The sequence below is a fragment of the Aphelocoma coerulescens genome, chromosome 17 (genome assembly GCF_041296385.1).
Source record: "Aphelocoma coerulescens isolate FSJ_1873_10779 chromosome 17, UR_Acoe_1.0, whole genome shotgun sequence".
In the NCBI taxonomy this organism is placed as follows: Eukaryota; Metazoa; Chordata; class Aves; order Passeriformes; family Corvidae; genus Aphelocoma; species Aphelocoma coerulescens.
The window spans coordinates 8,793,600-8,821,491 of record NC_091030.1 but is presented as its reverse complement, the minus strand read 5'-3'; the positions used below and the strand labels follow the sequence as shown (position 1 = coordinate 8,821,491).

Here is a 27,892-nt window from a genome sequence, read left to right as displayed (position 1 = left end):
GAAATCAGTTAATGGTTTTTATTAAATTTCAGTGTTTCATAAAATAAATATGGTTTATAATATCAAACAGTGAGAAATAAAGCACAAGCATGAAAAGCATGGTAACAAAAGTTACACTCATGACGGTGTTTAATACTTAGCACTTTAGAAACCATAAAGCCTTTAATTATATACAAGCAGCAAACTATCTAACATAATTTACAAAGTTGCAGCAGCCTAGTCAGGGAGTCCTGGGAGAGGAAAAACATGGAGAGACTGCACTGGAAGACCTTCACTTTGCTCTACCTACCCAGTACTTTATCCCATCCCCTAATTCCCCCTATGTACAAGAACTCTCTGTACCTTCCATCATCTCCAAGGGCAATAATTACACTGGAGTTCAGAGCTCAGTTCCTCTCGAGGACGGGGCAGGGCCTTCTGCACTCGAGAGACACAAATTCAAGTAACACTTCAAAGAAAAGTAAACATGTGCAAACCCAAGTCAGAACCTACAGGAGCTGCAGGTAGTAAGTGTCAAACCCATGGAGCAGGAGCTCGTTAGCAGATTAAATTAGAAAATAGCTACAGAAACCTACTCAGGAACCAGCTGGGGCCAAGAAGGAGACATGGGAGTGGTTAAAAATAAAACTAAAAAAAAAAAAAAAAAAAAAAAAAAAAAGGAACTGCAAATATACCCTGTTACCACAGACAAAAATTTAATCTGCTGAAACACAAAGACTTTTAAGGTCATAACTCAAGATTTAATATTTCAACATGAAAAGAAATCCAAGCCATTCGACTTATTTGGGCTTTTGAAACAAATGCAAATGTCTCTGTTTAAAAATTGCTTTCAAATGAGAAAAACAAATCAATATATATTAATATATCACCCAAAATAAAAAACATAACACACTCTTCATTGTAGAGCATGCTGCTCATTCAGAATAAAGACAGGACAAAGAAAGTAGAATTACATTTCATGATGTAATAAAAACATTAAAATCTGTGATCATTAAGTGCACCATCGTACAGGAGTAGCGTGCTCAGAGTGGAAATGTTCTATACCTACCAGCATCCACCTTTATTAAAGCAAACAAATCTTTAGGACACGACCTGAAACTGAAATCAGTAATCACTGGGCTCCATTCAGCTTGCCTTAAGTTTCAGTCAGGCACATTCCAGCTAGTAGCACCTGTTATGCCTCTTCATGATTGTATTCCAGAGATCTTTACGGTTGTGAACAATTTTTTTTTTTTTTTTAGAAAAAGACTGGCTTTTGCAATCCTTGCAATGCTTATCCTACACAGATCCTGCAAGTAAACTCTGTTCTGAGCAGCACAAGTTGGGGCTTTTTTCAGAAATCTGAGAGCTGGACTTATGTTGGCAGTAGATACAGTACAACAACTGGATGTATTCAACAGTTCCTCAAAAAGGTCTGAAAGGAAAATTTCCCTAAAGACTGTTTAAAAAAACCAAACCAAACCCAAAGCACTTCACCCCAGATCTGTTCAATCCTTCTACCCAAGTTCGGAGCTTGCCAACTTTTAAGAATGCCAGGAAAAAGGAGGGAATGAGGTGGAGAGGAAAGAGAATTAAATTATTCCCAATTTGTACCGATGAAAAGCTTCAAGTAAAAGGAAATCCACTTGTTCAAGATCTTGCTACATGCACAGTCCCTCGTCAGCTGAAAGCCACAGTAGTTAGCATTGGGTGTAACAGCAGATTGATCATTCATAAAAAACACTGGCAACGTTCCTTCATCCTCCAGAACTTGCATCCACGGTTCTCTGTTCCAAAGCTTCTTAAAAAACGTCTATGGTTCTGCACATTTCATACCACACTGGAGGAAAATGGTAAACATGTCTTCTTTCAATGCAATCCCAGTGAGCCAACCTTCTCCCCAGGAGCTGGGTGTCATTTCCGAGTCTGGCTCTTCTTTGGCACCGCGGGTCGCTTGGCTTGCCACAAGTGGTTATGGATGGTCAGGGCATCCACGCTCACGGACATGGTTTTGGCCGGGATCACATTAAACTGTTTTCTGTCCGAGCTGTACTTATAGAGTTTATCAATCATTTTCTTGGTGATGCTCTTTGGCCCTGTTCCTGTCAGCTTGTAGATCTCCTCCGTGTCGGGGTAGTAGCAGTAAAGTGCTCGGAACTGGCAGCCGGCGTCGCGGAACAAGATGATGTAGTGGTTGGCATCACATTTCTCCAGTTCCTGCAGCAAAAACAAACAGGTCCAGGGATGGTTCACAGGGAGAATTGTGCCAAGCTTTAAGCTGAATAATTGTTTTTTTAACACTAGGTCAGTAATTACGATTTTCAGTCCTTTCATAAACCTCCAAGCAGAACTCTAAATACAGGATCGTGTTTTCCACGTGGGAAGCAAAAAATCCTCAGTACAGCCACATTTTAGGAAATGGAATTCACACAACACATCAGTGAGATTATGAAATCAGCATTACAGAGCCATCTGATTGAGAGTGCATTAATGATTTTAATGTTTACCTCTAATATTGAGTTCTTATGTGGTTCATTCACTTTTCCAGCAAGACAGCAGTGAGATATAGCATTGTGAATAATAGGTTTGTTGGATTTGCTGCTGGGTTCCTTAAATAATTTTGGACCTAAGGAAGATAAGTAAGTCACAGTTATCTGCCTTACATTTATGAACATTAAGATTTTCATTCAAAGTGAAAAAAATAAAAAAACACATTATTTTTCTAGAATGACTTACTTTTAGAGGTATTAAACAGAACAAAATACGCCTGACAGCTTCTCAAAAATAACATCAAACACACCACAGGTTTTCCTGACCTGGTATTCATAATAAATGAATAAAACAAACGAAACAAAACCAAGCTGAACTAAAACAAAGCAGGCACCTGTGTATTCTGCCACTGAAGCAATAGAAGATGCTGTGGAAGCGTTCTCCCAGTCTCTCTCCGTGTTTCTGCTGGGATTTCTGCTCAGAATGGGTAAGGACTCCATTGATTCAACTCTAGGAGGGAAATAAATAAAAAATTATATGCCAAGATTTTGGGTTTTGGCCCTGTAATCTCACAGAAATGCTGCTGTCCCTGAATGGAACAGACTATTCTCCCTTATCCTCCCCAGAACAGTCAGATCCTCCTTGCTAGAAATTAAAGCAAAACTCTGACTCCTCTGGGAGAAAACAAAACAAAATCACAAGTTTGTACAGAACACTGCAGTTGGCAGCCACGTAAACCAGATGAATTCAGCAATTCTCATTGTGCCAGTGAGGCGAAGCAAACAGCACTGGAGCCCAACACTATTTCATCCCCCAGCACAGAGAAACCCAAGGGAAGCTGGCTGTACCTCTGCGAGGGAGTGCCACCAGAGTGAACACTTTCAGGCTCAGTTGTTGCTGCTGAGGCCAAAGACAGACTGGAACCAGACTGAGCACTGCTCAAATTATCAGCTACAAAACAGGAGAGAAAATGTCAAGCACGTTTGGTTACAGCAGATTGGCAGAGCAGTGAGAGCAAACAACCCAGATTCTTACGTGTGGAAGAGCACTTCGTCCCCGAATCACTGTAAGATTCCTCACGATGGACCGACTTTGGCCTGGGTTTTTTGGGCTTGGATTTGGGCTTCCCAAGCCCTTGCTCCTCCAAAATTTGCTGCTGTTTTTTCCTTAGATATTCCTGCTTGATGAGTTCTCGCCGAGCCTTCTCCTCTTCTTTCCGTATCCGGTCCTCCTCAGCTTTGCGGCTGACAAGCGAACACAAGAACAGTGCATTCAGCACGGAACAACTTCCTCATCTTAAAATAAAGAGAAATTCTTTTCTGGGCATCATTACCGAGCTTCATCCCTTTTTTGTTCCACCTCAGCCTCCAGCTGCTGCTTCCGCAGCCGAGCCTCCTCGGCCTTGCGCTGCTGCTTCAGAAGGAACGCCGCGCGTTTTTTGGCCAGCTCATCCTCTGCCTTCTGTTCATCCTGCAACACCAAAGGGATGGAGAGTGTTAAAGAATAGAGGATAATGTATTCAGCTGGACATCACAACACTGAAGAGGATTCCAGGAAAATTTGAAGAAAAACAATTACTTTTGGAAATCTTTACATTGGAGCGTAAATCAAAACTTCTTGTTGATCAAGAAAAAATTATAACACAGTTTTTAGTGTTCCCTTAGGTCTGTGAGGAGTAAAAAAGGGGTTCATCTTACTCTGACTTGTTTTTAGGTATCTTTAATCATCACAAAACCTTCTAGACCTGCCAAGTACAATGCAACTATGATGTGGGCCAGGATGGACACCACAAATAATCCCAGTGCAATGACAATCAGTCAAAATTAATCACACTACAAAAAAACCCCAAAATTAAATTCACCGAGATTGAGACAGCCTGGTTTGACCTTCTTGAAAGAGAAATTAAAAGAGAAAGTATCATCATGTCAGCACATTTGAGGTATTGACAAAAATCATTGCTAAGCACAAATTAAAATATTAAATGTTCTGAGAGCAGTTCTCTCCCTTTTTCCAAAAGCAATTGTTTTCCAATGCAGCTTTTTCATATCCAAATATTGCAACCAATGAGTGCTGTGCTCCATCAGGAGACTGGGCAACACCAGTTCTAATGCTGGGTGAGTGTGTAACAGGAACCAAAGACAGAAAGGTAACACATTTACCTTGAAGAAAAAACCCACACCAGACTTCTGATCACCTTCACTAATCATATCCGTGGAGCTATCCTGGTTTTCAAGCTCTCCTTCATCTGGAGCTTTTAAGTCAGACAAATCTACTTCAATGAGATTAGCCTTGCTTCTCAGGGGCTCATCCACTGGGACATTTTCTTTTCCTGAGCCATCAGAAGAATTCAACCCTGCTTCCTTGAAGCTGTTATTCACCTCTTTGCTCATTTCAGACAGAATATTTGCATCTTTGGAGGTGGAGAGAACAAGTGCCCTTTGATTGCTCTCATCATGAAGTCTATAGGTATCAAAGAAACACTTCTCTTGGGAACCACTTCCATGATCAGGGCTGCTTTCCAGTCCCATTTCTGTGGGTGTCTTTGCCAAGCTATTGGGTGGGAAAGGTCTTAAATGTGGGAGGTTTTCTAGGCTGGGCGTTGGGGTTTTAACACGTGCTGAATTCTGCTGTCTGTCCTTAGGGACTTTCAGCTCCGAGGGCCTTCCCGGTCGGGGAGTCCTTCCTTGGCCAAACCGCGGCGGTTTCCGCAGGCTGTTCATTCCAGTTGGAGACAGGGGCTCAACAAAATGAATCGAAGGTTTCACCTTTTGGTCCTGAGAGTTACTTCTGGTTCCTGGGGATGGCACTGTTGGAGATTTCATGAGCAGCTCCTGCTGCTGAGAAATCTTTAAGATGGCCTGCTGAAGGGTGCTGATTGTTTCATTCAGCTTCTCGATAGAAAGATCACATTCATTTATATCCGCTTCAGTCACGTTGTCTTCTAGGAGGGCAACAGAAATAATTTTACTTTTTTCCAAATCATGTATAGCAGCAGGGTCTTTTGGTTTGTGTTGCTCAGCAAAAGCAAGGCTTTCCTGCATTTTTACTTTTGCTACTTCTTGAGAATCGTTCAGCATTTCTTCTCTCTCCTCCTCTTTCACAAGAAACTCCTCAGATTTGGAACCCAAAGAAACTTCATCTAAGTCTTCCCCATTGTGCCGAGAATATTCTTTTGCAAAATGTTCTGGTTTGATAGGTTGTGGACCATCAGGAGATTTCCCTTTTTTAACAACGTGCAGGAAAGCTGCCTTGCCCAGTTTTAGTCTCTGCCTTGCTGACAGGGCTTCCATCTTCTTCTTCTGAGCCTCTATCGCCCTGCGTTTCTCTTCCAGCTGCATATGGAGCTGCACCAGCTCAGAAGCTAAAAGATTAACATTGTCTTTGTTCTGCCTGCTGGGGCTCTGCTCTCGCTTTTGTTTCCACGTGGTCAGCGGTGCTGGGCAGCTTTCTGACCCATCTGGGGTGGTTTTTTGGGAACTGCTCGTGCTGGACTTGGTCTCATAGCTGTTGAGCCTCTGCAGCTTCCTCTCTGCAAAGCTGGTCATGCGAACGCTGCCGCTGGCCATGGACACGCTGCTCACCTGGGAAATGGTGCTCAGGCAGGGGCTGGAGCGGCCGCTGGCATCGTCCTTGTCCTCGTGTTCTTTCACCTTCATATCCTCCTGCAGCTTGGCAGATTCTTCCTCACCAATGTACTTCGTGACTATAGGATGGTCATCTATGACTACCAAGTCCTGGTCAGCATCTTCCATGTCCAAGAGATCCGACTCCGAGTCCTGTCTCACCATAGCCCAGGTTGTATCCTGAACATGCAAGCTGAGACCTTTCCCATAACTCACATTGACTTTACTCGTTACCTCATCATCAGGTTTAGCAGCATGAAGAAAGAATCCTCCAGTGGATAGCTCCTGAGAGGAAGGATCTAAACTGCTACTAGCCAAAGGTCTGGAAGCTTCTAAACCTGCTTCCCCCAGGGCCACTGGATCTGCGGTACTGGGATCTGCAACTGGAGTGAAATCAGAGCTAGAAATGGGAGTGAAAGTCCTATTGAGGTCATGCTCACCATGACTGCTCGTTGCTTTCTTGCGGATCAAAGACAAGTGTCCTTCATTTAACCTCTTTGTTACAAAACTCCTCTGTTTCCCCTCCCCACACTCATCCTCTTTATTGATGACCTGTTTTTCCTTGGCTGGTTTCAGGACTGCAGGCATTAAAGGCTCCAGGTAAAAACTCTCGGGTTTGCTGTCCGAAGGGTCGCTGTTTGTTTTTGGAGACCACGCTGTGGCCGCTATGCTGGGCACCCTGGCTGCTGCATTCTGCACCTCAGGGTCACCACGGTTTGGCCTGTCTTCAGATCTGATGATTGCAATAAGCTCTTCATCTTCATCCTCCATTTCTACATTGTTCAGCAAGCTCTTCCCATTAGCTTTCACTGATGGAGGGTGGGGCTGATTTTTGGGGGTTACATTGACAACGTTGGAAGCAAGACTGTCCTTGCTGATGGATCTGGCCAGGCTAATGCTGTCACCAGAGCCAGGGTCCACATCAGTACTGGCAGAATGATGAAGAGCAAACGGTGTTGGCTGAGACAGAGGCCTACAAGAGATAAGAAGAGTCTACTGACACTCAAGCACAACAAGGTACAATCTGTTGAAATAAAGACCACGATACAGAAAGCTAAAATTGTTGTTTTATTTTAAAAATGCATCCTGTATCGTAAGTGACCAGCAATACCAAGCAGCAACTTCTGATACTTCCATTTTCAACAGCACTTCCTGAAAATCTGACACATTTTCAATTGCAAATCTAAAATCAGTCAGCTCTGAAAGGGCACATTAAGAGGAAACAAAATTAAGTGACTGTCAGTGCAGTGCTAGGGCAGTGATACCACATTACCACAATCAAATTGTCACAGTATCATTTCCTCAAGCAATGCTGTAAAAAAATAAATGTCTCCCTTACCTGGGTTTCCTCTCTGGCCACGCCAGAACTGCCCCTCGTGGCTGCCCATCAACGCGGGTCAGAGAATTCGAACGGTGCCGATGGCCTGAAATGGTTTTCAAATTGGTAACAGTTTAGAAATGCTCTTTAAACCAGCACTTTTACCTCATTTAATAGCAAATCTAGAAACAGAACCAACTCCTTCCCCAACAGATGGCAGCAGAAAACAGATTTGCTGCAGCTGCCACCGGAGAGACACAGTCAAAGCCTGAAAAAAATTAAAATTCACTAAGTTTCTTAAAAGATCTTTAAGATTTATTCGAACTCAACATGCTCACCCACTTGTGTTACTGCAGTTTAATAGAATTTTAAATTATTTCTATAAATGAACTTATATTTCAATTCTTTATTCTGTTAACATTGACAGTCATTGCCTGCTGGAAGGCAAATTCGAGGCAGACTCACCAGGGCTGTCTTCTCCCTGTAAAGATTTTTGTTGCTTTTGCCTCAAAGGGAGCAGTGGATGGGAAGGGCTGAAGGCAGGACTTCCTCCTTTGCCACTAATTCAGAAAAGCAAAAAATCATTACTACAAAGAATTTTTTTCTATAATCAGAAAAAACATTGAATTGTGAAGTTACACTGGTGAGTTACCCTCATCTTCTTTCAAACATAATATCATTAATTTTTAAGAAGATCCTTAAAGAAAAGTTTTTCACATGTAACAATACAAAAGTAAACCTATTACCTGGAATTCAACTAATTTTCGAAACACAGCAGATCTAAGATGTTGCTTATGTAAACAGTAAATTCAAAGGCTGAAATAACTTATCTCACCATGAAACTTATGTCAGCTGAAAACCCTTGTCATTAACCTTCCTGCACATCAGATCACTTTTGTTTTCACAGAATCCCAGAATGGTTTGGGTTGGAAGGGATCTTAAAGACCATCCAGTTCCAGTCCCTGCCATGGACAGGGACACCTTCCACAAGACCAGGTTGCTCCAATCAAGTCCCTGTCCAGCTCTCTTGGAGCCCCTTTAGGTACTCTAAGGTCTTGCAGTTGCAGCAAAATGACAACATCTAGCAGCACAAATTCCCAGGTTATCCAAACAGAGGCATAAACTGAAGGAGGAACAATATAAAGACTGACTTACAGGTAGTCAGGCTCCTCAGGGTGCAGGTAGTACCTGCTGCAGGCTTCAGGGGCTGGCTGGGCTGAGGGCTGCAGCTCTGCTGGGCTGGGGCTGGCAGGGGTGGCCAGGAAACTGCGCTTGGTGGCGTTGGAAATGGGGACAGGGGGCCGGCTGCTCTTCTGCTGCATCACTGCTTTGACTGGGCACAAAGGGACAGCATTAACACAACTCACACTGGCCAGGGAAAGAGCAGAACAGAGCAGGAAGCTGTCAGATTGCAGAGGAAACTGTGACCCAACACTGCAGTGAAACCTGAAGTACTGGTCTTAATTTAAAATATGTATCTTCTGGTGAGCTTAATGAACGTTATAAATTTGTAATTAATTAGTGGGTTTAGGGGGAAATTACCTGTTCAAAAATTACCCATTCAAATAATTAGAATTCAAGTGGATCTAGGACTAATTTTCCTTCTACTTTACTGCTTCCAAAGATCCCCAGCAAGAATAAACTTTGGGTAGAAACAAAGCTTCCAAGGAAACACCACTGGGCAATAGTGTCACTGCAATGTAAGCATTTTTTAAAAAACATGCTGTCAGTTATCCATGGTTACAAACTTACCATCCTTTATTTCCTGGATATCTCTTGGTTGTACAAAGTCTGGTTTGACATTCTCAAACCACCAGAAGAGTTCTGCAATGAACACCATGACATTAGGCTGAAACAGAAAGAAAAGGAAAATTACACCTCACACTAACAAAACACTTGCGATTCACCCACTTTTTACTGAAAAATACATCATCTGTTATGTTTCTTACCTTTAAAACCAAAGGAGCATACAGCATGTCCTCCAAGGTGAGGTAAAAGCATTTGTTTAGGTACTCATTTGAGAATTCTCTCAAAAGCTGAATGTTATAGAGGCTGTCTGCAATTGATGTCACTTCCTTCAAACAGATATCTGGGGAGGGGAGAGGGATGAGTAAGTTATGGCACTGTCCCAAGGGATTACCCTTCCACCCCCACCTCACAGAAACACTGAGCACAGGAACTCCACAGACTCTACACCAGCACTGGATATTTACTGGCTACCAGTGACATTTCTCTACCTGCTCAGTACCAGAGGGGACAGGAAAAGCAGGAAGGAAACCACAGAGAACAGTATCAATTCTGCATTCATTTCTGAATCCACAGGGGATTCTGTCTATCACAGCCACAGAAAAGGTAAACAGGCTACAGAGAACACACATAATGACAAAATACAAAAGCAATTAAAACCAGACATCTTGATTTGCATATAATAAAGGGTTACTCCTAGGATTCACAGTGCTGGTTCCTTCTGAAAACACTGAGGAGCTCTGCAAGGTACAACATATCTGAGAATTTAAAAACCAATAAAAATGCTGATTTGCAGAAATTAAAGCAACAAGGACATTGATTTATTAAGAAAAACATTTTCTGGGAAAGAGAACTCATGTTTTGCAATGCTCAAGAGTGACAATTTCTGCAGATTAAGAGAAACTATTTTAAACTCTAGATTTTAAAATGCGAAGTTATGTACTCCTAAAGAAAGACATGAGAATTATCAGCTAACAGTGGTGGACATGTACTCCTCTTTTATGGTATTGAAACCAAGCTCAGTTACTTGAGCAAAGAAAGCCACATCAGCTAAAGCTGGAAAAGAAAGGATTCTTTTGTAGCTCATAATACACAGAGCACAGTCTTCTAAATACAGTAACTAAAAAAATAAAATGGAAGAGAGATTATTTTTTAAATGCAGATTCCATAGGTCACCTGCCTCCAACTTGCCATAGTCCACCACCTATTAGATGTGCTGCATTTTTAATTTTTAATGTATTTCTAGTTCAGCTTTCAAAGCCTGAAGCCTTTTATTCCTTTTTTCCCCTCAAAACCTTTATTACATACCATCCAGTTTCATTTGCTCTGGACAATAATAGTGAATCACAGCTAGAAGAGCAGCACCATCGCTACCATCCTTCATCAGATCTTCCAGCACAGGGAAGTAGGGTAACTGCCTGCTGGAGAGGTGGTCTCTTCTGTAACGCACCTACCGAGAGAAAACAAGGGTTCACACGATGCTAAAGAGGCAAAAAAGACCCAAAAAAAGGCAAAGAAAAAGGAATCTGTGTTAAGCATTGAAAACTCTTTTCGGTGGATCCTCTCTGGCATTCTGCCCCCCGTCAAAACCAGACAAACTTGTGCTTTTCTCCTTGTAGAAGCCAATTCTGAAGGAAGTGATGTTTCCTGTTTAATCCCTGAATGGCTTGGGTTGGAAGGGACCTTAAAGATCATCTAACCCAACCCCCTGCCATGGCCAGGGAACCTCCCACTAGAGCAGGTTTCTCATCTGCCATTCAGTCTCCTCATGCCCAGGAGCAATCCGTGCTGCTGGATTCCTCACTTTGTTCACACATTTTAACTTACTACAATCAATTTAACTCAAAATCCTTCCACACAGATGCAGCAATGCAGCAGATCCAAAGAAAGAGACATGGATAACTACATGAAAACATTTAAAGCTTGGGAAAAACAAAACACAGCAAAAATAGTTCTGATGAGCTGCTGATCTCTCATACTTTACCCACATCCACGGATTTGCTGTCGTGTCCACAGACAGCAAAGTCCTCTCAGAGAGAACCAGAACATGGCACATCTGGCCAGCCAGTGTGCAATACAAGTATTGTGCAAAAATAAAAAAACATGGCCTTTTCCAATAATAGCCAGAGAGGAGGAGGCCTTGACATCCCCAGCAAAACTCTCCTTGATTTACTACAGATCAAAATCAAACTCTGGTGCAAACCACCCTGCAGCCCTCAGGGAATTTGGAGCTGCCAAAGCCAGTCAGCTGAAGAACAAATCTTGGCATTGCTTCTTGCAAGTTTTGCAAGTTCCAGGGTTGTTGTTTCCTGAGCATCCACACACTCTACTGCACTGGGCGGCCGTGTCTAAACTGAGCAGCAAAGCGGGTGGGAAAGCAAAAGCAAAATGCACTGCAGGGCCTGGCAGAGACACCTGGCAGTGCTGGAAAAACATCCCTTGGACACTTCAGGGCACTGATATCACTGGCATTTAACAGAATCTCTCATCTGCTGTGCAGACACACCAGTCACATATTGAATCATCAGAGGAAAGCTGGGTTTTACCAATGGCATCCTACACTTCCCAAGCCAGCCTGGGAAAGCTCTACACACACACACACACACACACACACACTCCTAGGTGTCAATTCAGGATGGCACAGGCTGTGAAAAAATCTGTTCTGAGCAAAGAACATCGCTTGGAGCAATGAGAACCAGTTTCTTTTCTTTGTTTTGCACATGCTATGCTAAGTTTCCCAAGGAACTCAAAGCTATCTCTGCATGCTAATGCTATTTTTCCTGTCCTTTTACCAGGTGCAAATTGGGTTTTTCCCCAGCCTGGAGCACTCCACAAAGATGTAATGGAATGGGAATCATACTGTACCACACGAGCATATTCCACTGGTTCCAGCATGCAGTGCGATAGGGCATGCATCAGATCAGGCTTACACAAAAAGAAATAGTGAGATATAGGATGGTGATTATTCAAACAAGAAACAAATCAAAGGCATCAGCAACATCCATTATGCACTGGAAATGTGCTCATTAAGTCTGGTAAAAGAAGTGTGCATAACAAGGTGAACTGGTTAGCTTGAAAGGGTCAGCATTTATCCACTTAAAGTAAGCATATTAAAAAAAAAACACCTTCAGAAATTCTTTTTGAACTTTTAATTCCTCCTGTAGTTAAAGTAGATACAAATATTTATTTTCCAATAGGCTCAAATGGAATTTAAACCAACAACAGTCAATATCAAGAACTAAAATGTGTAAAAATTCCTTGTTTCTTCTGGCTTTAGTGAAAAACCCCACAGGTTTTATGGACTTAATTTAATTCCTTATTTTTTGCCCAAATATTATTCTCTTAACCATTCAGTCTTTTATACTGAAAATTCTGAATTCTTCCTTCTTTTCTAAGCTGAGTGTTGTGGTTTGTAACCCTCCTGCCCATGCATACAATGAATGATATCTGTATGCAATGATTGCAGAAATGGTGCTACTGAAATGGAGATAATTCTGTATTAAGAAAAAAACCTCAACCAACCAAAAATCACAAAATAAAAAAGCACAGAATTGACAGAATCTGACAACTTTGGAGACTGCAAAATCTGTCAGTAAGCCACTAAAATCTAGGTGGGCTAGAAGTGAGACAACCCCTGTTTACTACTTCCTTTAATTTCAGATATTTAAAGTTTTTACTCCAGCCCACAGATTTGGTTCAAACAAACAAAGGATTAGGAGGCTGCAGTGGGACTGAGCTCTCTGTGGGAAGGCAGAGAGATCATGGGGAGACTGCCTGATCACACCTGCCTTTTCCAAGTGCTCTGCCCTTTGGAATTAACAACTGAGACAACAGCTCATCTTCCCAGAGAGAAAATGATAACACCAGCTCCTGCAAGGGCAGGAGAAAGGGTATCAAAGCTAAGGAAAGCAAAGGAACAAAGGAAAGGCTCTGCCAGTTGAAATAAACCCAGAAAAGTCAGACAAAAAAAAAAAGCAGGATTCCGTACTAGAAGCACAATTTTGTTGGATTTTTTAAAATATAGTGGAATTGATATTCCAATTTCACAGTTCAGCACAAAGCAGAAGCAGCATTTTGTTCCAATGTGTGAACTGTCTTCCCTCCCACTGCGCCAGCTCGGGCTCCTTAAGTGAGCACGCAATCCCAGAACCGTCCCACCGGATCCCAACCGGCCTGGCAAATCTCCTACCCCACCTCAGTGAACTGCAGTGCTCTGGCTCTGACAGATTTACAAATCTGCACCAGAGCAGGTGCAGGAGCAGTGTAAGAGCATTATTTAAGCACAAACATCTGAGTATCTTAACTATGGATTCCAAGATTAGGCAGCCATTTAAGCCGCCCAGCTTTTCTCTCACCTCAGCGCTGTGATCAGTTCCTACTGACAACAAAACCCAGCAAATGCAACCATTTCAACTGGTAATTTTCTAGGGTTTTTTTGCTGCTACTCCACCTCCCTCACTCCTGCAGTGTGGAAGCAATTTTGAGATGCTGCAAAGTGAGTATGCTGTATGCTGTACAGTATGCAAAAAGCGTGCCATGAAAACAAAGCCTGATGACCCAAAAGCTCACACAGGTGTTTTTCAAAGAGCAGCTGAGAAGCATTGGAATGGAAGCAAACACTCTGAGGAAGTTTAAAAAGCCATGATTTTGTGGATGACAACTGGTGTAAAAGTAGTTCACTTACAGGTACTAATTTCCAATACCATTTGGAAGGAGACTGCTCAGGAAGCAAGGAAAGGAACGTAGGAATAGGAAAGGAACATCAGCAATGCAAGTTAAAAGCAGTAATACTTAAATGCACTTCAGCAATAAACACTTTCATACTTTAGAGGGCTTGTAGCCTAGAAATTTAGATTTGAAGATACTAAAATGAGACCCAAAAGCCAATAGGGTCAAATAGTTCAAGGGGTCCTTTAGACCACACATCAGCTTGTAAATTAAACAGCTCATTTTTGCTGAAGGTTACTATTATCCATAAAAGGCACATAAAAAACCATTGCCACTAACATGAAAATTAAACAACTGTGCCTTATTCATATGTCACACTTTGAGCCCCTTGCCCACCAATGCCAATTTGAGGAAAGAATATGTTATTTATAATTTATCTTAAGGTTTTGTTTCAGAAAGACCTATTTGACATTTTCCAGAAATGAAAGTGTGCTATATTTTGCAATATTAGTGCATTGTGATATAATTTCAAGGGAAAAAGCTGGAAAAAACTACAAACACACACATATAACATTTGAATGCCAAGAGAATCCTTTACTGGACAGAACCTGAATAAATCCCTAAATACACATTGGACAAATAACCCATGCAAAAAGAATATGCCCCAGGAGCTTTCAAAATATATAACATATATTTTGTGCTGTGAAAGCTGAGCCATATTTACCCACATACAGTTGATACAGGTTATTTTAAGTTGAAACAAGTTGTTTTCATCCTACTGAAACTTAAAGTAAAGTCAGAAGATACCAGTGGGCTTCAAAGGCAAGGAAGGGCACTGATGACAGAGACAAAACAAACTGCATGCAGAAAATCTCAGTTTTGAGGATTGGAGCCCTCACATTTCTCTGACAAAGAAAATACTGATATTTAAATCCATTAATCATCCACACACAACAATATCACAACTGAAGACAAATTTGTTTTACCTTCTGATGCCCTGGGCTTTCCATTAGTTGTTGTTTTAATTTAATCTCTTTCTCTGTTATCTCTCTCATTTTAAGGTTCACCTAAAAGGACATAGCATGGAAAATGAATTAAAATACACCTGGATATGTTTCCACAACTGTTCTTCTTCCTCCTGTTACTTAATGGTCAATTCATGCTACAAACATAAGAAGTTCACAGAAAAACATGGTACAGCAGTTTTCTAGACCAACTCTCTATTAGCAGTAGCTGTAATCCCAACTAGGGAATCCTGGGTTTGCAAGGACACATTCTCTTTGGAATGGGACTTTTGTCACTCAAAAGAATTACAGTAACTTAACTGTTGCCCTTGGAAAAGTTTCAGTTTTTCTGTTAAATGTTCCAGCCAGCCAGAGTTAAGTCCATCCTGTTATTTAACATGGAACAGTGCTTCACCTAAAAAAAACCCCCACCAACCAAAAAAACACCTCAAAGTAACTTGTCTGAAAATAAAGAATCCAATTTTTACAGTTTTTCTAACTTAATTCCTGATTACTTTCCTTCTTCTAAAATTTACCAGCTTTATTCATGCCTAAGAAAAACAAGTTGCAAAAGTAGAGATTATAGAAATGCACAAGTAAGAAGGAAGATACTCATCTGAACCTTTTTAAAAATCTGAAAAGTGACAAGAAAAGACAGGCATGCTTTTCCCAAAGTAAGTTTACCTTGTTAATCCAGAAAACCATGGCATCCTCCAAATCATAGGGCAGTTCTTTTGAGGCACTGAACGTAGAGAAACGCTTGACACTGGCAACCACCTTTTCAATGCTGATCATTTCTACAGTGTAGGCCATCATAAGAGCATCAATCATTGCCATATGAGAACTCTGAAAGAAGGAAACAGAGTATTGGAAAATAAAATCCCTTTCAAAATGGGTATGTTCTAACTGTATTTAAAACAAAACATTCCTAAGGTTAACGACCTAGAAATTAAGAGCTCTTCACTCCATTTACTATTTTGAATAGTGTTAAATAAAAAGAAGATGATTAGGTGGATTTAATTAAGCTAACCATTTTGATTGGTGCAGAGCCCAGATCAGATTCAGACACAGGTGTATCATCGCTCTCCATGACGTAAATCCCCTTCCGAGACAGCGCCTGGATCACGGACTGGTGTCCCTGCAGAGCAGCCACCTGATCCCCCTTGAGGATGAGGCTGCAGACCCGGCAGTAGAGCTCGCTGGAGAGCAGCAGTTTGATCACAGGGGGTTTGATGTGCTCCTGCTCGTACTGATCGATGTAGAACGGGTCCTTCAGCTCCTCCGGGACGTTGTCTGAAACAGCGGAGACAACACTGGCACGTGGCACCACTCATCACCCAAAGTGATCGGTGAATATTAGTGGCAGTCACATTTTATTTGGGATTATCAACTGTTTAGATCATAGGTTAAAATGGGTGTCAGATGGGCAAGGTTTATCCTTATCTTCAAAGCAAAATCCCAAAGCATCCATGCACAGCAACTGGACAACTGCAAGGCAGGGTCACCAAGAGGGGCTGGCCAGTCTCAAATCTAAGCCACCAATTTTTTGATGAATTTTGGCAATTCAGAATGAAAAGACCAAAATATCTGACTAAAACCTTGAACATTTTACAAACCAACCAGTGAGCTGATTATCTATTTTTTTTTTGTCAAGAGCATTTAATCAAAATGTTGCAGCTTTCAACCCTTAAATAATTCAAGCCTAGGAAGCAAAACCACTCCACTTGGATTAAGCAGGAACTTTAAAACCAAGTCTAAAAATGAATTTCTTTTGCCTTGGCCCAATTTCCACAAGTTGTGTTAGGATTTTATCAGATTGAGTCTAGACCCTGAGTGTAGTAATTCAGAAGAAGTTAAAATTAGCAACACAGAAGGCCTCACCCTTGCACACCACCAGCCATAAACACATTTTTACTGCTCCCCAGCACAGCTCCGAGCTGGCAGGAGAGAAAGGCACTAAAACCAACTAACATTCCAATCACTCTAAATATGTCCAAGACATCTCAAATCTTGCTCTATATCCCAAAATAAATACTTCTCCTCATATTGGGTAATCAGCCTGGAAGCTATTGATCTTTATAACAACTGAGCAGGAATAATGAGAGTCTGCAACTCCAAGAAAAATATTTTCTAGCCTCAAGTGTATTGTCTTAATAGAAGCCTGACATTTCCTAAATTTCAAACATAAAATTCTATCTAATGCTATCCAGTCACTCTGAATATCTTTCCCCAAAGTCACTTAAACAGCTCATTTTAAATATACACATCTACACTTAAAAGAATTATTAATTTGGCAGCATATTTACTTTTCATTCAGCTCATTTCCAGAATAATTAAATTTTCCCATTACAAGAAACTGCTACCCATATCTTTGACTGCAAAATAAGCCACATAATATTTGTATACTGCAGAGCACTTGATGTTCATAAAGAAGAGGAATGGAGACAGAGTGCTACTGCCACAAGTACATCTCACTTAGATAAAAATATAGCACACCACTGCTGTCTAACAGCCCTAACAGCTCCTGTTAGTCAGACAGTGCTGGACCTATTTTTCAAAATGTGAAGCTTTCTGAAGTTTATTAAAATTAAGTTAATTATTTTTCCTTTCTGTGACATTGAATGAGACTTTTTACTGAAGATGGTTGGAAGGGACACAAACTCATTGGCACTACCTAAGTAGCATTTGTTAACATGGGTGTCCATTTTTAGTGAAATACATAATAAATTCAGATTTTTTTAATCTTCTTAATATTAGTCAACCTGACCTAAAATCAAAGGCTGTTGAAAGCTCATTCCATTTAATGGCCATTTCCATTTCTAGAGAGAGAACTCAAGCTTCCATTTCTAAAGACTGAGGACAGATCCAAAAATCCAAATGCAAAGCAGCTCGTATAATTCAATATTTTAGTTCATTACAAGCAGCTACACCAAAGACACATTGCTTTGTACTAGAATTATTTGTGAAAGGAAATAATACAAGCTCATAAAAGATCCATGAGGTTGTACATCTCTGGCAGAGCATTAGCACCACTCCAAGTTTTAAAGGCTTTGAAAGAAAAATGCAAATTCCAAATGCCTGAAATCTGAAGCACTTGGATGAGGGGTTTAGTACCAACACCTGCTCTCCACCAGCTCCCAGGCCCTGATGGGAAAACTGAGGTGACTGCCTGGAACTGGGTTGGAAGGGGTGGACAAAGAGCCCTGAAATCCCTCCAAGACATCTCCTGCCCTACAGTCCTTGCACAGGCCGGGTTTTCCTTGGGATTTTCCCTTCTCCACAAGGTACAGAGACTGTGATTATTTTATAGACTGCAACCACAGCGAGCAAAAAGGCTTCTCTGCAACACTAACACGCCCAGGAGGGATCCACTCTATAGGATTGGGGTCTTTACACACATTATTAAGACAGGAGAGGCCACGGGAACGTGGTGCTGAGCCTCCCGCGTGACAGGGGCAGGCAGACCTCCCACATCAATTTCCGATTAAACCAGCTCCATTTCAATGATTTTTAAAAGCCTTTTCTAGCACTAAATGGATCTTGTTCTTAGCGAGGAGATTCCATGTCACAGAAATCAATATGTTAAAAAAAAAAACCCAAACAAACAACCCAAAACAAACACACAAACAAAAAACAGGGAAAAAACCCAATTTGGATCTTGTAATTCAATCTGAAAGTCCAGTCAAGAAACCTGAAATATTTTTCTCTTTTACTAAAAAATCCTCTAATTTCACATTTCTGATCTCCATATAACTGCTTAAGGACTGAATGGATTTGGATTGACCAGGATTAAGGGTAGGGCTGGGTGGGAATAACTTTTAGTACCAGGATTAATAATTTGAAGACTATCACAGGAAGTTATTCATCAACATTAATCCTCCCATAATTGCAACTTATTTCACTGTAAACACTTGCCCAGGTTAATTTTTTACAGTAGTACATACAACACTTCTGTCTGTCTGTCACACACAGGAGCAGTCCTGTAGCTGATTTATGTCCTAACTAATGATCCACAAAAAAATTAAGATATAAAAACCACATCAAGGCTCAGGAGTGGCAATGCTAACTTTACTATTTAATTCAATTTTATTTCATGCTGGACATAATGGCAGGCACAAATAAATGAGAAATAAATGGCAGGAAAACCTGCAATGCAAACAGGATGCTAAACAAGTGTGTAATTCTGAGTTGAGAAACTTCCAAATAGAGTTGATGATGTGTACATGATGCAGTTATCTCAAATGGGGTAACACAGAACAGACAAAAAAGGGCTTGAATTGAGACATGTCTTCAATATTTGAAATCTGCATCTGAAAGTGCAACTGAAGACACTGATCTTACCTTTCACATCTGTTAAATAGTCTTACCTGTAGCACAATGCCACAGAAAACACCTGCAGCACTCGGGGCTGCTTATTCTCCAACCCCCCTTAAAAATGACAACATTCCCACACTGCCAGAAATCTCAGGAATACGACGTCACTTTTAGGACAACTGCACACCACCAGAGTTGGCCCAGTGCTAATTTAAACCACACACCATGGACACACAGGTAGCCCCTGGCATCATGGACACCTTTTCTCCCCAGCTTTTAGGGATCAGACAAACTCCAGAGGTGTCACATGCTTTCTCCTTGCCTCACTACAGAATGTGCCAATGCTCTTTTTGAAGAAAATGTCCCAGGCTTTCCAAGTCCCAGTTTCTATCAGCATCTTTTCCAACACCTTCTCTCCATGACCTATAACTGAACTTGGAGGTTAGAAAAGTTCTGTTCATTAAAACTCGAGTTTTTATACATTTATGGCTTGGACGTTGGAAAAAATCAACATGAAAAATTAAATTCTGAGAAATTAACACCTAAGCTATAGCTACAAAAATTTCTGCTCAAGCAATTTAACAAACTGTACTAAAGGAAACCAAATTGTCCTTCTTTTTTGCTTATAAAAAAGCTTCTAATACCATCTTAATTCCCAAAGGAAGTCACCTTTGAAAAGCTTGCACACACCTCCTGCTTTTCCTGATGTGCTTTCTGAGTTGTTTCCCCAGTCAAATGTTTGCATCAACTTCAACACAAGTTTTAGAGCTGCCAATTTTGGACAAACTGAGGGGTTCAAAAGGCACCAGTGGTTTTATAGTAACTTAAAACCAACAGTACCTAACCTGCAATCAGCTCTGTGAAGGTGAACATCATTAATTCAGTTTGCCCTGAGTTTTCTAAAAAGAATTGTTGAAGAATTTACCACCCTACCCTCAGTATCAGAGCTGACTGGATCTCTTCCACACATGAGTTCGATATAAGTTTATACCACATTACTCTTATGTTCATTTTTGCTGCTTCCCACACTTACAAAAACAAAGGAATATAATACTTTTTCCAAGTTTCAGCAGCAGAAACTCTCCAGTGTTCTTGCCCTGCTGGGCCTATTGGGGAGATACCTCCACTGCCTATTTTTGCAAGAGATGAAGGACTCAAAAATAAAGAACTATGATTTTTCATTCAGCAATTCTTTTGGTCTGTTCCATCATATCAATAAGTCCCAATCTCTCAAAAACTGTCAGTTCTGAGTATAAAATCATCAAGTACAAAATCGTTGAGAGGATTACAAAAATAACTGCACTTGCAACAACTGTCAGAGAGACAATTATTGCCAGACTCTCCTTGCTTCAGGGGAGGGACCATTTCATTATCATCTCACTTACAAAAACCTGTTCAAAGACAACCACCTGATTATGACTCGATAAAGAAAAATACAGTAATCTGAACAAATTTGATTTATCCTTTGAACTGACGGGGTGGATACACCCCAGATGTTATTTTACCTCCAGAAGCACGAAGAACTGGTTTCACATGGAAAGGGAGCCAAGCTGTCCTGGTAAACAGCACGAAGCTTATTCAAATTCTGAGTAGGATTTCGTTAGTATCAGTATCTGTTCCCAGAATTATTCAGCACTGGGTGAATGTCCTCCAAGCTGCAGAGCATGAGCACAAACTACACCTTCTCAGCACTAAGACCACCAGAATATAAACATTATTCTGTTGGTTCTCATTACAGCACTGAATTCTAAACCCTGTAAGTGATCTGTAATAGGACACATGAAAATTTACATACAACAGGCAGGAAAAACCCCAAGCTAAAGGCTTTGCAAACTGCCGGGAGAGTGACTGCACTTATTACCATATCTTTTGATCAAGGATAAAGCCACAAACCTGGATAAAGCAGAAGAGACAAAATAATAATTATGGAATCCTTCACCCCTGCAAACTTCACACAATAATACTCAGTGTTTATCAAACAGGTGCTATTAAAGAAACAAATATTTAACTGTTCATATTTGCTAAACACAACAGCTTTCTTAAAAGTATTTTTATTACCAACCTGAGAAGAAAGCTGACAAAGGCAAGCAGGGAATCCAGGGATTTAGGGAATTTAGCCCAGGAAACATTCTCACACTGCCTCTACCAAGTGGTAACTGTGGGGAGCTATTACAGTACTGTAAAACCTTATTTAGCAAGTAAGTTTAAAGTACTCAAAGACCAAAAAAAGACAAACTTACATTTCCCCTCCAATGCATTCCATTAGTCCTTGGCTTTCCTGCCTGCATCTTGCCAAAGGTTTCAGGCTACTGTCAGCATTAAGTCTGGAAACTACATAAAGCTCCCAGTCCTAATAAATAAGTAAAACCATCAGGTCCCTTTTGAAAAATCTGAATTTTGCACAGTGTTTTACAGGAGCAACATCATCTGCTATGGAAAGGGTTGGAAAGAACCCAGTGTTCACAGCAAGCTGCAACACTGAGAGACTTCCACATCCTTCAGTATCTAAATTTTAATATTATAGCCACAATGATGGAAAACAATTCCTACACATAAATTAATGCCATATCTATATCTGCTGAGAAATCAGAATTTTTCATTGTCATTGTCTATTTTCCCAGGTGGTACCAAATAAAACCATCCTGAGTTTGTTCTTTGCAACTGCTGCTGCTCAGAGCCCGAGGGGCCAGCGGGGCTGAAGGGCCAGGTCCACTTCCCTCTGCTCTGCGTGGCCTCATTCCTGCTTGGCAATCTGGATTATTCCAGTGACTGTGGAAAAGTGATCTTCCCATGGAGGGCTTGCCAAGCCTCCCCAGCCCTCCCATGCTCACCCCCTGTGAACTGAAGTTCCCTACACTCAGTGGCAGCTTTGCTCCTCAACCCCTTTAACATTAGGAATTAGAATTCTCTGAAGTGGCCGTTTGGTTCTCATCAAAGTTTGAGGATAAAAAAGATAATTCAGGTCTAATTAAACTCCAGCTAAAGGGACTTCGAATCTTTCCAGAGTACAGAAGGTTTCCAGATGTGCTCAGACCAAGAGTGACCCGTGTCAGTACTCCCAGGTTTATCTGGGGAGATGGATGACACCGAATGGAGAAACACCTTCCTTCACGACATCCTTCCCCTCTGTTTTCTGGAATTCAGACAAGCAGTTGTAGGACCTCCCTCTGGAGCCCATCTGTGCCAGCCAGGCATCCACCATAGCCAGGAGCTGCAGGTTTCCAGGAACAAATCATCCAGCCCAATTCCTGTGCAAGAAGAGGGGTTGTCTTGCCGTGTTTGTGTAGCTGCTCAGTTGTTTGGCTACCAAAATTCTCTTTTCATGGCCAGAAGGGAAAAAAAAAAAGGAGAACTACATCATCTTGCATCATCAAATAAAACAAAGCCCAAACTAGGACTTCAAATTATTTGTCATGCATGTTCCCAGTGATTTGTCCTTGAGGAAAAGAAAACAAAGGATGAAGAATTTTCCTATTTAAATGCCAGCTTAGAAGTGGAGAATTCAAATATCCTTTAACAGCAAAGAGAGAATGCAGTTGCAGGTAAAACCTGCAGGGATGAATGACTTTCAGTAACAGTCTACACCAGCATCCAATTCCTGTTCTTCACCCTTTCCACTCTTCACCACTAACTCAGCCTTACCCCGATGAAAATGAAATGCACCAGAATTTGAAAGATTAGGCACAAAATTATGTCAATTCATAAATCAAATCCAAATCTAACATTTCAGAAAAATACTCATTCACTTTAAGGCAGTTATGGAAGCCTGGTAAGATTTACTTCAGAACAGAAGTGTTTTAATATTACAAACAGAGAAGCTTTTTTTTTTTACCAAATTAACCAGAAATAAGTCTAAAATAATAACATGTCCTCAAACCCTTTAATCTGCACAGTGAGATTTTATACAATAAAATCACGATTGTAGCTGCCCAAGACTCACTGAACAACATCCAATATCTTAAAACTGCAACACAACCCTGAGAGATGACAAGCAATGTGTTAAATTCAAGTATTATTCAAAATTATAATCACACAGGAAACCTTCTTAAACCCATCTCTCTATGAATTAAAGAGGTTTATAAATTTCTAGGGATTGTGCAATGCTACTCCAGCAGTAATGGCTAACATGTGACAGCGACTTGCAGGAGCCATTTCAAAAATCAAACTACATTTCCACGGGCCACATTCCTGCAAAGACACGCACGGACACCAATCCTTACTCACTGGGGAAAAAATTACTTTTTCCTATTGTTTGTGGCATTTAGCTTCTGTTGTTTGCAATCTGAACAAGCCTAAATGCAAGCAGAAAAACTGGCAGAGGCTGCTGCAGCCAGAGATCACAGCTCTGCCATGGGAAAAGCTGTTTCTTTTCAGCTTTTAGTCACAGGAAAGCCAAATACTTTTACAACCTGTGTTGTCAGGAGCATAAACAGACTTGCCATTAAGCAATTAACTGGTCCATGAGGTTCAGACACAACCCTGAGTGCCGGAGCAGACACCACCCAGCAGCACGAGGCCACCGAGCTCTCGCTGCAGCGTAGGATCCGTGCCAGTCCCTTCCCATCTAGGATCAGCTTTCCTTTGAAACAAAGTCACAATATAAATAGTGCATCCCCAGGTCTGGAATAGCCATTTTATCACAGACCGCTAAAAAGTTTCAGGAAATGTAACAAACAATTCCAGTAACCGAGAAATATTTACACGAGGAAGTGCCTGTTCTGCTCTTTTAAGTTTTCAATGCTCCCCTGACAGCCTCCCCAAATTCCCACATTTTCAGACATCATCTGATCCGTGGGGTTTTTCTGCCTCTTGTTGCTTGTTACAAAATACATTAAACACGGTAAACCCCTGATTTTCTTTTGCCCACAATCACCAAGATGAAGGGGACACTGACAGGGCTGGAAATGTTTAAAAAGAAAAATAATTTAGAGAAATATTCCAGCAAGAATTAATATTTAATGGCAGGAATGGACCACTTTTCTTCAGCCTTGTCACCAAGTAAGCCAGTGCTAATCCATTAAGCATATTATGAGTTTGGAGAATTAGACTTAGATTAAGAGGGCCACCTCATTTTCCAAAACAAGACTCTATGCATGTTTTTATTATATATTTTGTTCTGGATAAAACAAACCCACTAGTATTGCACCCTGTTTCTTCATAATGAAGCTACTTAAACTTGAGAGGTATCTTGTACATCGAGACAGATCTAGTTCAAAACAAAAAAGTAAATTTCAATAGCTGCCAAGAAAACACTGTACAAATATACTCCAAGAATATTTATTTTTCCACGTTTGACAGTAAAAGTTTATGACAATATGAGGAAAGGAAGAACTCCTCTATCACCTACAACCTGCTCTTTAATGTCACAGCACCCAAACTACACCTGCTCATTCAACATTTCTTTCCATAAAAGAAAAATGCTGCTGAACATAAATGAATTACTTTTTAGATCATTTTGGAAGTAAAACCACAAGCTGACAGAAAAAGAAGTCCTAACTGAGCACACAAAAGGTGTCAAGGTCCCAGCATCCGTTGGCCAAGATGACCAGATAAGGAACCACCTAAAGCCTGGAGGGGCTTGGGGCCTGCAAGCAATGACATAAAGCTCTGTGGAACAAAGTCTGCTTAGCTAAAGCAAGGATTTAAACATTTTGAGGTTGGCAATTCTTGCCAAGCACCATCTGGGAGCGTTCACCATTAGGTTTGCTGATTCAGGGCATCTCATACAGTCCCGTTATTCCTGTTTAAGGTACCAGCAGAGATACAGTATTACAAGAGAACAGGCTGCCATATTATTGATATTTAAAACAAAGCTAAATGTAATTACTCCTGGAACAGCAGGGGAGACAGAAAAAGTAAGAACAAAATCAAGAATGACTTCTTGATAGAGGTGATCTTACCTATTCCGTAGGCTTTAGCACAGATCCATTGTAGATTAGCAGCTATTTTTGCTCTGGCTGAATCATAGAGCTCCAAAGGGACAATCTCAACTGCACTATCTGTCAGAGCATCCATTTTTCTTCTGGTACTATCTCCACCCGCACAAACATCAACATCCACCATCTAAAACAAAAACAAAAGGCAGAGACTTTTACACGAGCCGACGATTCTAAAGGCACACAGGAGAGGGGCTGCACACAACAGGCCCGACATCCTTCGGGATTTCCATCGGGAGGGCTGATGTAGCGATTCCAAAGCCACTCGCAAATCAAAAGGCATCGGAGCCCGGGGCAAGCATCCCTTTTTGTCAAGGGCAGGGCCTGGCTGGGCGAGCCCCCGGCCGAGGCAGCGGAGAAAGGCGCAGCCCCGTCACCTGCCGATGGGATAAAGGAAGGATGGGGCTCTCCCGAACAATGAGGGCAGGTACCGCCGCCCCTTCCCCGCCCGCGGGGCCGCGCCGGGGCAGGGGCAGAGCCAGGGCAGCACCTGCGGCTCCTTCCCCCGCCTCGCCCCCGAGAAGCAGCAGAGGCTCCGCGCCCGCACGCCCATGGCCCGGCCGAGCAGCGCCGGGGGCCGGCGGCGCCCCCTCCCCGCATCGCCGCCCCACCCGGGCGGAGGAGGAGGCGGCGGCGGCGAGGGCGGAGGAGGCGGGGGGCGCAGCCCACCCGGCGCCGGCTCCGCGCAGGCCCCCGCCGAGCCCCCGCCGCCGCCGCTCCCCCCCGCCCGCCGCGGCCTGCAGGCCCCGCCGCCTCACCTTGCCGCGCTACCGCTGCCTCATCCCCGGCGCGGGAAGGGGGCACGGCGGTGCCCGGAGCCCCGGCGGGGCGGGGCTGGGGAGGCTCGGCGGGCCCGGCGCCGGTGCCGGTGCGGGAGGCACGGACGGAGCCGCCGCCGCCGCCGAGGGGCCGCGGCTGCCACAGCGCTCGGGGCCGCGCGCGCGCGCGCGCGCATGCGCCCGCCTCCCGCCCCGCGCGCGCGCCCGCGCCCGCTCCCGCTCCAGCCCCCGCTCCCGCCGCGCCCGGCCCGGGACGCGCGCGCGCGCTCGGCGGGAAAAGGGAGAGGCGGGAGGCAGCGGGGAGGGAGGTGGGAGCGCCTGCGCGTGCGCGCGCGCGGGGCACGGCCTCCCGCCGCCCGCGCGCGCCAGGCAACCGTTGCCGTGGCGACCGCGCCGGCCCGCGCGCGCGGGGAGAGCGGACCCGCCCCTCATGGCCCCGCCGCCCGCGCGGTCCCTCACGGACCCACAACTCTGACAGAGCCACAGCCCTCAAAGACCCACGATCCTCACGGACCCACAACCATCACGGTCCTCCTGCTCTCACAGCCCTGCCGCCCTCATCCCCTGCCCCACCTTGGGGGGCGGATGGTGGCCTGGGCTGTGGCAGCCGGGGGAGCACCACGGTCCACCCTGTGGGAGTCATGATGGAGAAAGAGCCTCTTTCTTGGTTAAAAAAGGGGTGAACGAGAGCCACTTGAGCTGTGTCCCACTCCAGTGACCTGTCAGGCAGGTCCTGGCCCTCATAACCCACAGACCCCGGGGTCTGGCTGCTGAGCCCCCACCCCATCCCGACCCCATCCTCACCCCACAGTGTCACAACCCCTTGGCATCTTCAGCCAGCCTTCCCTTTGGATGCAGGGAAGCACAGAAATGCCAAAGAAACTTTGTCTCTCCACAAAAATCACCAGCTGTGGGAACCTTTATGTGCATGATAGATTCCTCTGTACCGAAGCAGTCATTTTCTTAAGTGCAGGAAGGGTTGAGATTTCCTCTGCTGCCAGCAAGGCTCAATAAAACACTGGGTTTGTATCAAAAAGTATCAGCAATACTTTTCTTCATGGTATTACAAATAATGTCCTTCAAGATTTGCCAAGTTACTCCCTGCTCACCATCAAAGGATGTCAAAGACAGTTTTCAGGCCAAAGCCTGACTTTCACATCTTATGTGTTTCTTGGCAAAAAGAGAATTTCTTTCCCTGTTTTATGTCATGATCTGTAACAACAGCAAGAAATGTGTGACAGGTACATGACGTGGGGGTTTTTTGCTGTTAGACACAGTCTTGTCTCCCAGCCCTGTCTAGAGGCCGCTGTCCTGCTACACAGGGCTGGGAGACAAGTAGGGGTGATAGAGCCGTAGAATAGAATCATGGAATATCCTGAGCTGGAAGGAACCCACAGGGATCACTGAGTCCAACCCCTGTCCCTGCACAGACACCCCAACAATCCCACCCTGTGCATCCCTGGCAGCGCTGTCCAAACACTCCTGGAGCTCTGGCAGCCTCGGGCTGTGCCCATTCCCTGGGCAGCCTGGTCAATGCCCCAGCACCCTCTGGGGGAAGAACCTTTCCCTGATATCCAACCTAAATCTCCCTGACTCAGCTCTAGCTGTTCCCTGGTCACAGAGAGCAGAGCTCAGAGCTGCCCCTTGGGAGGAAGTTGTTGACAGCATTGAGGTCTCCCCTCAGTTTCCTCCAGGCTGAGCAAGCCAAGTGCCCTCAGCTGCTCCTCATTTGGCTTCCCCTGCAGACCTTTCACCATCTTCATGGCCTCCTTTGGATGCTCTCTAACAGCTTTAGATCTTTCTTATATTGTGGTGCCCAAAACCCTGTGCAGTTTCGGCCACCACTGTGCACCAGGCTCGTGATCAAACCCAGATCCTGCAGATTAGCTCACTTGACAAGAGAGTTTTAGGGCTCGTCTGAAAAGTGAAGCTGCATGATTGAGCTCGGAGCCTTTAATGCCTGTGCCGGCCAGATGAATTATCTTCATATCCATCTACTGAAACCATGATTATAAGTTTAGCTGCACAACAGCGA

At 43.1% G+C, this 27,892-nt stretch overlaps 1 protein-coding gene across 3 annotated transcripts; it reads right to left on the bottom strand.

The window, feature by feature from the left end:
• Nucleotides 1-4: 4 nt before the first annotated feature.
• Nucleotides 5-25,978, bottom strand: CAMSAP1 (calmodulin regulated spectrin associated protein 1). 3 transcript variants are annotated; one of them, XM_069031792.1, is made up of 19 exons: nt 25,837-25,978; nt 25,043-25,205; nt 15,859-16,121; nt 15,513-15,674; nt 14,811-14,891; nt 13,841-13,873; nt 10,465-10,606; nt 9,360-9,499; nt 9,163-9,259; nt 8,566-8,743; nt 7,876-7,970; nt 7,432-7,516; nt 4,629-7,065; nt 3,803-3,939; nt 3,505-3,713; nt 3,318-3,420; nt 2,864-2,979; nt 2,487-2,605; nt 5-2,196 (listed from the first exon to the last, which is right to left on the bottom strand). In XM_069031792.1, exons 2-19 carry the CDS (start codon nt 25,203-25,205, stop codon nt 1,894-1,896), a joined length of 4,863 nt encoding a protein of 1,620 aa, XP_068887893.1. In that variant the 5' UTR covers nt 25,837-25,978; the 3' UTR covers nt 5-1,893. The 3 variants fall into 3 exon arrangements, with proteins under 3 accessions (XP_068887893.1, XP_068887894.1, XP_068887895.1); XM_069031793.1 differs by lacking the exon at nt 25,837-25,978 and adding an exon at nt 25,569-25,593; XM_069031794.1 differs by lacking the exon at nt 13,841-13,873.
• Between the last annotated feature and the right edge of the window lie 1,914 nt (nt 25,979-27,892).

Excerpts from the sequence above, each read along its gene's own strand:
- CAMSAP1 (XM_069031792.1), bottom strand. The coding sequence starts at position 25,205 with ATGGTGGATGTTGATGTTTGTGCGGGTGGAGATAGTACCAGAAGAAAA. Across the intron at positions 10,607-13,840 it reads GGTATTGGAAATTAGTACCT|GTGCGTTACAGAAGAGACCA; the intron begins GTAAGTGAACTA and ends TTCTCTCGGTAG. Across the intron at positions 3,421-3,504 it reads GACGAAGTGCTCTTCCACAC|CTGATAATTTGAGCAGTGCT; the intron begins GTAAGAATCTGG and ends CCTGTTTTGTAG.